General features: G+C 45.0%; 1 protein-coding gene across 2 annotated transcripts in view; it reads right to left on the reverse strand.

Annotated features, from left to right (window-relative positions):
* LOC113165356 (homeodomain-interacting protein kinase 2) overlaps positions 1 to 12772 on the reverse strand; it is a 64536-nt gene that overhangs the window by 40231 nt on the left and 11533 nt on the right. For both annotated transcript variants that reach the window (XM_026364777.1, XM_026364776.1), the window contains exon 2: positions 7737 to 8916. In XM_026364777.1, coding sequence (XP_026220562.1) covers positions 7737 to 8916 — 1180 coding nt within the window. The remainder of the gene's footprint in view (positions 1 to 7736; positions 8917 to 12772) is intronic.

Raw genomic sequence — 12772 nt, forward strand, 5'->3', positions numbered from 1 at the left:
CATTAGTTTGCATTGCTTTTCTTTTGTGAAATGCAGCAGTGCAGCAGTTTGTATTTACCAATTAAATATAGATGTTTTCTCTCTTTGTGGCAGCCTGTCTGCAGCAGTCTACAGCAATGGATTTAGCCAGAAGTCGACTAAAACTCCCTTAGACGCTGTCCCATTCCTAATCCTAACCCTTTTAATATTTAACCAGGATCCAATATAAGAGTAATTATTTCCCCAAACAAATTATGCCTCAGTTTGAAACCACTGCAATTTGATACACCACAGCGATACATTCTCTGTCACAAGGCACTATTAGTCGTTGTAAATTATTTATCAAGCTTGGGTGAATTAGGATTTTGCTCCAGTCTTGTTTTATGACTAGCATAATGCTTCAACAGAAAAGTGGCCTTTATATTCTAAAAAGCTTTATTTAAAAAAAAAAAAAATCCTCATGTCAATATTTGAAGAGGACGATAACAGATGATGCTGATGTATATTCTGTGGAAAGTAAGTGAGGCTTCACCTGAGACTAGACAACACATGTGATAAACTTCCTCCATACTAACTTCCCCATCCTTACTATGAACCCATAAATTAGTTAAATCATCAAACCAAAACTTCCAGTAACTTATAAAAGTCTTTTGTATCATCACACCTATCATGTTGCTGACATGCTTTAGACTGTAGTTCCATTTCATATTCACATTTCACTCTTAACTACGTCAACATTTATGAAATATTTCTGATCCCATCGCAAACTGAAATGTGAGCAAAGTTGTGATGTTAATAATTGGAATATAAAAGTCGTTCAACATTGAGGCTTTACGACTTTATGACTGGTGCTGAAAATAGCCTGTGTGGTAAGAACAGAGCCTCGTTACTCGTAACTCTGCCATCTGCAATGAAAAATAGCATCATTTTTATAGAGCAACAACTGTCACCGTGATTATGAGCTATGTTTAACTGGGCTGTCGAACATCAAACACGATGAACACGTTTAAAAAGGGACGGAGGGTTGGGCCATAAAGGCAAGCGGACACATTTTTTAAAAAAATGTTAGTTCTGGATGATCCTAAATGAAAAGAGAGAGCAGGAGATGGGACTGAGGTCATCAAAGCTGCTTTTTCTCTCTATACAGGGGCCCCAGCTGCCTGGCTGAGCAGCGGAGAGCCCTGCCCACTTGCCTGCCGCAAATTAGCCAAACTATTTACCCTCGTATATGCACATTAGCAAATTCCTCAAATTGAGAAAACAAATGCATCTGTTTTGTTCTGTTTAAAACTTCATGGGAGCCTGCATGGGCCTCTGCACACCAGGCATTCTCTGTCACAGTGGCAGTCAGTTCGAACGTACACACACACACACACACGCTCACACACACACACAAAGCCAGCATGAAGCCAATTGCAGGTCCCTGCCGGGCCTCCCCAATCCCCCCAATCCTCTCCCCAGCTGGACAGCTATAGCTTGGATCAGTCTCTCTCAGTGTCTCGCCTGCCCCTCTGTCTGTTTCTGTTACTGACAGTCTCTGTTTTTCTCTGTCTTTATAACTCTCTCCCTCTGTAATTGGACCAATCTGAATTCATCAGGAGTCTCATGACCTGCCTTAAATTAGGAAATTCAGGGTCCCAGAATGAACATTTATTTTTTTTCCCCCTATTCTCTTTAGCAAGTCTTCACTGCCCTTGCTGCATATTTTCCATCACGGTGTTAGCTTTTAAATATTCATGCGAGTGAATGGAAGAGGTGAGGGGGGGGGGGGGGGGGGGGGGGGGTTGAAGGGAAGGTGAGGGGAGGTGGGAAAAAAGAGAAAGAGAAGAAGGGCGGGAAGGAGCCAAGGCAGCTCGCAGTGGTGGGGGTGATCCCCTTTCTGGAGCTCCCTGCAGAGGGATGGCGGGCATACAGGAATGGTGGAGGGGAGCATCAGCAGGAGGCCTCATGATTTATTTAGACCTCGGGGCACCTGTGCCAGTCAGCCACTGATGGCCATCACCCTGCCAACCCACTGGTGCTTGAATCCCGAAAAGAAAGACAAATATGAGGCGAGCAGGGAAATGAATATACATCTACTGCTGTGAGAAATTTCACCTGTCCAGTTAATGATTTTCAGATTTAAATGAGAAGAAAATGTCATTGTTCTGTGTTCTTTAACCCTGCAGCCGAGTCTGGACGTTTTAATGACCTTCCACTTTAAGTTAGCCTGCCGTGTTCTGCAGCAACTCTACAAAACACCTGTAAGGTTGAACAGGTGCCTATACCTGTGTGTGTGTGCGCGTGTGTGTGTGTGTTGCCATGTGCTGTGTGGAAAAATCCTATGTTTCAAATAAGCCAATCAATATAAGGCAGAGAGATTGCAGCCTTAGCGAGCTCGAGTGGGCGGCTCGCTGCGTTTTATCAAGGCAGCTTAATTTCCGTCAGCTTAATATCCTGGGAAATGTATGGAAATTGAACTGCGAAGGAGAACAAAGACAAGTAGCCAGGATGAAACGATGTGGTGAAACTCAGAAAGCTCTGTCTTATCAGAGGAGCACACAGTCCCACACTAGTAGCAGGGATTCTCTCTCTCACACACACACACACACACACTCACACACACACACACACACACACACACACACACTGCACACAAACAGACAGCCTGTCAGTGTGTATTGACAGGTGTATCCATCAGCAAGGTGGAAAAGTTCACTTTTTCCATAAGAGTTTAAAAATTCTTGTTCATTATTTTCCCAAATCGTACACAGTGTGTCTCACTGGTGTATATGTCTCGATGAATATGCTTGTCTACTGGTCATTAATTAGCTTAGCTGCTACATGTCTCCTACTTGCCGGCTGCTCTGTGGAGACACATGGAAAAGCTGCCCAGAGGCAAATTATAAATGAGAAACAGGTTATTAGGATTCTGTCATGCATGCTAAGGTGTTATGACTGTCATAAAAAGCACAGGAGTGAATACAGGGAGCAGTAATTATCATTTTAGGGGTCTTTCTTTCATATGCCAGTTCCCTGACAATAGCCAATTTCAGCATACAGTCAACAACAACAGAACAGCCACAGCCCTGAGGGGTCGCAAACTGGAAAAATAAAGCTTAATAAAAGGCAAACAGTGAGAAAGTCACACACACAATAAAAAAAGTGCTACATGCCACAGCAGCCACCCAGTGAGGCTGAACCTCATGAAAGCTCATCTGCATTAGTAATAATCTGCCATTGCTGGAGGGGAAAGAGAGCGTTGTTCCAGGTACTGATGAGGAATGCAAAACATCGACCTTCTACACACCCCTGCCTCCATCCTTCTACCACCCCCCCCCCCCCCGATTCTTCTTCCCGTACAAGACACTTTCTTAAGAACCTGCGCTAGAAACACGGCCGCCGCCACTGGAGGAATCTGCCTTTCCTTCCTTTTCCAATCCATCCTTCCTCTGTAGCAACCCGATCCTGACGCTCACCTACCTTTCTCTAACTCTCTGGCACATACACATTAACGCACGCTTCGCAGAACAGTAACTAATAGCAACCTCATTCATTAAAACGCCCCTTGATGTTTCGCACAGAGGCAGGGTAAATGTGGTGGAACGCCTGCCCTGTCTGTCTGGCTGTGCGACGCTAACAACAGATAGAGAGACAGATAGACAGGTGGGGCAGAGGCTCATCTTACACTCAGCCGCCTCAGCCCGAGCAGCGACTGCACCATCTCTGATGGAGACAGATACATATTTCATCAGTTATTAAGGCTAGGACACAGGCCCGGGGGTGTCAGAGATCCTACGGTAGCATCAGCTGCACCCATCTTTACTGCCAACATGAATAAAGATATGGGCTCTAAAAGTAGAATGAGAAAATGCAGAGAGCTCCATAATATGAGCTTTTTGTGAAGTTTCCATCCGAATGCATTAAGATCCCTTCTGCCAGAGGCCTTTAGCTTCACACTGATAGTGCGGAGAGTACATAGACAGTGGCCACTACAGATTACTGGTGACATCAACAAGCCCATTGCTTCCTTTCAGACTCCGTTTACTCATTTTCCTTTAATTCACAATGTTTAATGCGCTAAATCTCCAGGCCGAAGTATAGCGAGCTGCTGAAGTACCACACATGTATATGTCACTTTGAGTATGAAGCCTGTAATGTGTGCATGTTAAATAACATGCATAGGCTGGCAGGGGCTGACATGTGTGCAGTACAGCTTCAGGCTTCTGGGTTGTTAATATTAAGATGTTTAATTACCACAGGAAATTGGTCCTGTTCTCTGTCCCTACCCCCTTGTCTTGTGGCATTTCAGCGAAACTGTGAGACATCCGCTCTGAGAAGGTCTTTCTGTATGTGTACACAAAGAGTGGGGTATGCACAAAAAGAACTACGGCTATGTCGGAGGGTAAAAGTGTTCATTCAAATGTGGAGTGAACAGAGAGGGGTGGTACGTGACAATGATCTATTTAGATATTGGGACAATAGCGCACATTTCCACAGCCTCTCCCAGAAGGCCTTCATTGTGTTACGCTCATTTTTACACTGAAAGAAAAACATTTAAAAAATGAGGCTGACAGGGGGGTTCGCCTAATTTCTCAGCTCTGCCCATGTGGACGCTCACTGTGCAAAGTTACAGAAACTCTCTGACACCTGAATTCCAGCACTGGAAAGTTGTGAGGACATCCAAATGTCATTCTTAAACGACAAGTCAAGCAGCCAGTTGTGTAAAGTGAGAGAATATGTTCTCCTGACATCATTGCCACGCGCTGCACTGTCTTTTTAAATAACTTACAAACGTCATATAAACTTAAATAACGTCTTACTGCATTCCACCTATCTCGTGGCCTTAAACTGATGCGATAAATAGGACAAACTCGCCCACTTGGGACACGACATAATCCCTTTATCTGGCACAGGGTGAGCTTGACTAGGCGGCTTACCTGTTACATCATTAGCTTCAAGCAAGATGGAAGACGGAAGGGGCGCAGGAAAGGACAGGAAAGAAGGATAAAAGGAGAAGTACCTGGGTTAGGTCACAAGCGGATGCAGTGTCGATATAAACACCACAGCATAATTAGGAGAGCAAAGAGAGACACTTCAGGACTATACTGTGACTTTAAGGTATTAATACTGTACATTTAAGTAATTACCGGGAGACTGGCTGCCTTCACGCACAGTGGCGAGTGTGGAAGCGCGACAAAAAGGCCTATTTGACAAGGATAGATGAGCTCAGCTACATGAGCCTGTATTCGCAAAGCACTGAAGCGAACAAAGTTGAAACTCTAAGCACCCTGAGCGCTGTTCTTGCAAATGGCACATCACTTGTTTACCTTGAATACTGGTGTTTTATTTGCATGAGTCAACCTTGTGGAAAATCCATAACTCATTTGCAAGGCTCTCACAGCACAGACAATGTCAACAGTATATCTATGACATCTAAAATACAAGGTTTACGTCAGCGCCGGGCTTGAAACGGCACTTTCTTCTGTGTCGTTTACATAAGAAGACTGGAAACAGGAGAAAAAGAAAAAGGAGAAATGAGTTTCACAGTGGCCCCTTACCATCATCTCAGTCACATGTCATTTCACCACACTAATCAAAAACAGACTCCGAGTAAAACTCAAGTGCACTTAGACAAGACGCAAATATTGTGTACTGTTGCGTATTTAACAGGAACCAAAGGAGACAACCGGGGGATGTTTTGGTTATTGTGGGGGATATAGAGTAACACAGAGCCAGCCAGTTGGAGCCAACAAATCACACCTGTATGTAATCTCTACCTTGTGAAGGTACCATCAGCAACAGAATCTGTCCTGCTATCTTCTCATCTGAAATCATCAAAGATAGTTTGATGTTCTCTTAGCTTTTGAACTCACCATGAACTCCACCCGCAGCCAAAGTTTGTTTGCTGCCCAAACCGCACGTCATCCTAAGGCACCTGTAGTGCTCATCTCCCATGAGCTCATTCTTTCAATGGAACTGCACGATTTGCCTCATTCCTCATTAGTCCTGGTGACACACACACACACACACACACACTTTGTGTGTACAGAGAAAACCTGTAACACACACACACACACACACACACACACACACCACTCCCAAATGCCTCAAACCAGGGTCACCAAGTCCTTGGTTTAGGTTTTTGGTGGCTGGTGAGCAATTTTCTGGTCAATGTCAGCCTTTCTTTCACCTCCTTTGCTGCCAAGAGGAAATGAAGGGATGATCTCTCTGCTCTCCTCCACTTGTCACTCCCCGAAAAAACAAACAGGAATTTTTCATGGCCTGCTTGTTGACCTACAGCCCAGGAGCAACAACAACAGACTACTTGCAGTGTTTACTTCAGGATGAGCTACTTAAACTGATATAGCAGCACTGCCCTGTTGACATGTACAACCTAATTCCCATATGGGGATCTTCATATAGGCTTTGGAGCTTAAATGTTTGCAAAAATGCAGTTCAATAAACACTAAAGCTCAAAATAATACACTTGTCAGTTGTGATAAAATGCTCTACTGTCAGGAATCCAGCACTCTAAGTTCTCACTACTGTAAACCTAGGCACTTTCCTGTTTATAATGAAACAGTGTTCCTCAGTGCAGCATATTTAAAATGCTACCATTACGTGTAAAGATAGCAAAACCAAACTTTTCTATCAACAGACGCCACTAAATTGGGACCACAAACGTCTCTTGACAGAATCTGCTTTATGCGCTGTTGCAGAGCCACCACCTGGCATATGTGTGTGGGTGTGTGTTTATGCGTGTGGTACCGTGGCTCATGCGCACCTGTTCTCCCATTAGCCCCAGCCCCAGCCCCAGCCCCAGCACGAGGCCTGAGCCCCAAACAAAGCATCTCTCTGTGAAGATATGGACACTGTTTGATTCCTCGCACAGTTCCCCCAGCGCTGCCTCTGCTGAAACCTAAACACGCTGTTAGCTATGGGCAAAATAGAAGAAGTACTGGGAGAAGAAAGAAAGGCCTTTCCAGAGAGTCATCTGGTTCTAATGCTGGGCCCGCTGGTGTGGATTACAGGCACATATTACAGGAGAACTCAGGCTGACCCCTCATCTTTATCCCAGGGGAAATGGGAGCCAGCCATGGTGATGGGGGGCTGAGGGTCTGTGGGCAGGCTGCCACCCCACATGATTGGTGCCCTTCTTCAATGAGGGAGTTTCTCTGGGATCCTTTCAAAAAAAACACCCATTCAAAGCAGGAAAAATCCGTTCTGAACCTCTCAATGATACTAAAAATGTCTATTACACCTTTACCTGAGCTACAGCAGACTGCGTGGCCTCCCTATAATAATCAAAATAACACTGAAACATATTTTTTAAAAAAGCTCACTTTAAACACAATAAGCAGCGGGCTAGTCAGTGAGCCTTTTCTGTCCCATCCCATCATGAAGGAGGGTTAACTAGGGGGGTAAACAAGCCAACAGGAAAGGCTGAATGGGAGTGAAGAGAGAGGACTTCAGCAGCAGCTCATATGGTTGGCAACGAATGCGGGTGTTTGGCCAAATAATCAGCTCAACTATGAAAACATTCCTATTAAAGCAGCAATAAATTAAACAAGATGCAGAGCTCACAATGACCATGTCCAAACAGAATAAACAGGAACAACAAAAGGGGCATGTCTCTTTTTCTTTGTGCCATTTCCTCTTTGCGTCTGCAGTGTTATACAAAATACCGTCGTCTTTCACTCCCAGTTCATAATAATTATTGTTGCTATCATTGTTATTATTAATAACAGTTATTATTTCAAAGTTGCAGCTCTTACCTGTAGTATCTGGACTGCAGGTAAGTAGAGCAGACTGCTTTAGACACATGGCTGGCTGAGCCAAAGTCAATGACTTTGACCCTGTAGGGCTGTCGTGACGGGTCCACGAGCATGATGTTCTCTGGCTTCAGGTCAGCGTGGATCAGCCCCAGGCTCTTCAGTTTCATGAGCGCTGTGGCCACCTGCTGCAGCACGGGTCTGATGTATTTGAGCGGCAGAGGGCTGAACTTGTTTTGCTTGAGGAAGTCGTACAGGTTCTGCTCCAGCATCTCAAATACCAGGCACGTGTGGTTCTTGTGCTGGAAGCACTCGTAGGCTCTCACAAAGTTGTAGTCATCTGCACTCTCCGTGCTGAGACGCGCCAAGATGCTGACTTCGATCTGACCCTGCCGTGCATAAGACGGGTGGTTTTTCAAGATTTTAATCGCCACAATCTCGTTGGTGCCTCTCTTCCAGCACTTTACCACCTGCCCGAAGGTTCCTCGCCCCAAAAATTCCAGCACTTCATAGGTGTTGGTCATGGAGCAAAGCACCTCATGCTGCACCAGCTGGTAGTCCCCCTCATTGTTGGAGCCGCTGTTCTTGGATGTTGCCGTGGACGTGGCAGTGGCCACAGTAGCCACGGTGGCTCCACTCGCCGCTCCGTTCTGGATCATCGGTGGACCGTGCTCCTCAATTATCTGCACGCTGCTGTTGTTGTCAAGCTCTTCGCTCTTGCGCTTAAGCCCGCATCTCTGGTAGGTATCTAGGAGACTGACTGTGCTGCGGCGTGTCAGGTTGTGAACACCAACCCCACCACCCACACCACTGCCACCGCCGCCACCTCCACCACCACTACTGTTGCTGCTGCTGCCTCCACCCCCGCTGCCCAACAGAGACCCCACGGCCCCCGAAGTGCTGCTGGCTGAGGCGACCACAATGTGGCCCGCGCTGGCTGGGAAGATGAGCGCCTGCTCGTAGGGCAGGGTGGAGCTGGCAACCTGCAGGGAGCTGTTGATTCCTAGGGGGCCACTGGTGGCCGACACGTTCTTACTGCTGTTGTGGCTGTAGACTTTGCTGTGTGTGCCGTACCCTGTCATATCCCAGTTACAACTCTGCTCCACCTTCAGTTTCTTCACGCTAAAGAAGGCACTTGACTGGAGAGTGTGAGGGGAGAACACTTGCACTTGCGAGGCCATACCTGTGAGAAGAGGGGGACAGAGAGGACAGAAGGGGAACGAAAGTGAGAGGTTAGGAATTTGAGAGTCTGCAACACGAGTGGTAGCCAGAGGCTTTAAATAAAGACTGCACGGGTTAGAGCGGGACATTAAAACACCAAGCATATATGCTAGTTAAGCATGTTAACACTGTGAAGTCTTTCACATCATTATAGAGTAGCAGGCATTAAATAACCTTAACAACTGCTTTTTTCAGTGAGTAGCACGATCATCTAGCATTTTTTTTTATATAACATCAACTAATTAAAATTGGTTTAAAAATAAAAAACTAATGCAAGTTTTTTTTATACTGTTATAATATAAATAAATAAATAAAAGCCAGAATGTTTAGCAAAAAGATAAACAGGTTTAGATTGAGTAGTGCTTATGAAAACCACCGGTTCATGCAAAGGAAATGCCATTTCTCCACTGCAGCAAAGTAAATAGGCTGGGTGAATACTAAAAGAATACCCTTTCATGGGACACTCCACGGAGACAGTGGAGCAACACAAAATCGTACACAAAAACAGGCCCACAAAAAAAAAGTCTCCAAGAATGATTGCAATTTCCTTCCCCACTACACACCCTCGCCCTTGCATTTATTGCTACACAATTATTCACTTCAGGGAAGGTGGTGGAAGAAATCTTGTTCAAGTACATATAAAAACAGGAGAGGGGCACTGAACTCCCTCTCAACCACAGATCCTGAAGACAACAAAACAAAAGCAAAACTGCAGCGAGGCTGTGCTCTGAACTCCTGGGAACAAGCTGCCTCAGAATAAGCAAAAGCTTCTCCAAGCAAACAACTGCCCAAAATAGTCCCTTTCTTTATCTCTCTCTTTTACAAACAGGCTTGTTTGTAACATTGAAATGATTATTACAGCACAAGGGAGATTATATAAGACTTAAAGCGATGCTATGTTTAAACAGTTTCCAGCAAACCCAGTTTACTACTAACAAAATAAGAGCTTCCACCTGGCCGTGCCGACACCCAAACCCACTCACACACACACACACACACACACACACACACACACAATTAGGTCTAGCCGTTGATCAACTGATGCGTGATTCAAAGAATGTTACGGTCACAGCGCACACACATGCACAGACACTACCAAACACCCATGCATGCAAACAGCCCCTAAACTTTGTTTGCTTTTTTGTGTTTAATAGACATCTTGAAAGCCGGGGAAGTTTTGCTCTGTTCAAAGATAATTAGAGGACCATTTCCCTCCAAGATGGGAGAACTTCCATAATTGTGGGCTCCATTCTGCAGACAGACGGCAGAGGGGAGGCGACATGCCTGGTCACTTTGTCATTATTAGCCCTATGAGTGGTGATGATGATTAATTTAGTTGGAAGCTGGCAGCTCTCACTATGCTTCATTTGTTTTGAACACTCCTGACCTCTCTTTCTCCTGCTCTTTAGAATTTTTTTAGTGCCTCTCGCTTACTGGGACTTGCTAGTTATCACTGTGGTCATCTGGTTTTAGCGCTAATGCTGCAGGATTGAAGCTCCAGTGCACATTAGAGAGCTCAATGTAAGCTTGGACACTGTTGCACAGTAGCTGATGTATCTTAGCATTTCCATCCTTCCTATAGTAGTTATTTAAGCCTCAGCCATAATGCCTACACATATGTGCGCTGAACGATCAATAACAGAGCTTTTTGTGCACACACCTATACTCGTGTCCTGTCCCACAGGTATGGCTGGTCCAGAGAGGTAATGAAGAACGTCCGCTAAGCTATTAGGGGCAAGGCTCTCTGCTAATCACATAAGCCCTGAGGGCCAGATGTCACTCCTTGGATTACCAATTCCTGTGCCTGGACTTTACGCTAAAAATAATTTGAATGATGGGTTGCGTCAGAGAGCAGCGTCAACAGTGTTTGACTGAGAGCCTGAAAGGATAATCACAGGCACCAACTGATGGACACAAAGATGGATGGACGGACACAGAGCTGGCCTTATGGAAAATTCCAGCATTGCATATCTGCCAGCATGATTATGGATAGCTTTGGGTTTTACAAGGCCAGATTGAGGCTAGCTGCTCTTTGCATTAGAATCACATGAATTCCTCCTTAATCCCAATCTGAGTCACTCATTGACTCTCTGTCAGTTTTAATGCTTCAGTCAAAGGGTTCACTTAATATTGCCTCCATGGTCCAATAAACTGAAGGCCACACATGCTCCCCAAAACTGGGGAGGGGCTCTAAGACGCAGCTGACAAAACCTCCTAGAAACACATATGAAAATTTTGCCTTAACTCGTGAAGAAGTAGCTCACAGTTTGTTTTGCCACGAAACCAAAAGCTGTACAAACAGCGCCGCAGTTTACAGCCCAGTGTGAAGCGCAGATAAGTAATTAAATGAACCAAAAGTAAGAGGTCAAATGGTTGGAATGTTATCTCATGACAACATACACAGGCAACAATGTGGCCAATTATACTTCACTGAGAAAGGCTGCTCCAGTCCTCATAAATCACTCTTCAGCCAAACTGCAGTTCAAACATATTTATGAGGTAGAATCTGAACAACCAAGCCTGCTATAATGTTGTCAGAAACAACAGTGTGCAAAAGACCTTCCCTTGAAAAATGTCCTCTCAAGTTTATTGGAATCTTTACATTCTCTGACGGGTGTATAAGTGTAAAGGTCCATTGTTGTACATATACAATGTTGGAATGGCTTCAGTGGCCAAGGCTGTCCGTTTAGCATACCTAAAGGAACGCCGTGTGTCCTGAACACTGCAATTAAGCATACCAGAGAGGCATTTTCCACTGTTTAGAGGCAGCATGTTGAAATGGTAATAGTCAATGTTTTCAGAGAGATTACTTCTCTGTCAGGGGTTTGTTAATCTTCTTTTTGGGAGGATCAGGGCCGTTCTGCATGCCATGTCAGGGTGAGAGACAGACTGAAAGGGAGGGAAGGAGAATAGTACATGAAGAGCAGGACCGTGAGTGGCCCTCACATTCTAGCCTGTGACCTGCTTCTGTTTGCTCTCTTTTATTAAACCCTTCATTTATACTCCCCTGACAACTTGACAGAGAGTACTGATGAGGATGCCTTTAGACACTACCAAAAATGCCAAGTAGTCCTTTGTAATAGATATAGTTGTTTTATTATAAATTCTATAATACACCAAAGTTTGGTACTTTATACAAACCAGAATTTAAAATAATTTAACATGGAGATGAACACCTCTTATGAACTACACAACTGTGTCACGTTGAGTCTGCACCTAATAGTTTAAGTGGATAGACAGTGCAGAGACCCTGGCCGTCACCTGAGGCTGAGATGTTCCAGAGACAGCTCTCAGGTCTGTCTGGTTGATGTCCCCTGGCTTGGTTATATTTGAACCACATCCTGAGGCCTAATAGCCAACGACAGAGACACTCTGATGAGCCTGTCGCTTTGCTGGACATCCCGGTGTCTGCAGGACTGGAGGGCATGGGGGGTGAGTGGGCTAAATTGGTGGCTAATGAAACGACTGGCTGTCTAGACAAAGCATTATCTCAACCTTTGTTGGGGGCATTGTTTGATGCACCCGCAACCCTAAACGCTCTGACACCTAAGATTAGAAGAGAATCTTCATTTGAGTGATTTTATATTCATAAAAAGGCATCACGGCCAGTGGAACCACTGGTGGGAAACCTGCAGTGGGACCAGCGACGAGAACCTTGGAGTTAAACACAAGTGGTGAATGCACTGAAGTGGAACATTTTGTTCATACAGAGCAACCTGGCCCTGTATTCTTACAGTGGGGGAGCTGGAGCTTGACACTGCATAGTCTTGACCATGCTGTCTGCTTTTTTAGCCCTTTCATCTCTGCTTATTTATAGA

Source organism: Anabas testudineus, chromosome 6, assembly GCF_900324465.2.
Source record: "Anabas testudineus chromosome 6, fAnaTes1.2, whole genome shotgun sequence".
Classification (NCBI taxonomy): Eukaryota; Metazoa; Chordata; class Actinopteri; order Anabantiformes; family Anabantidae; genus Anabas; species Anabas testudineus.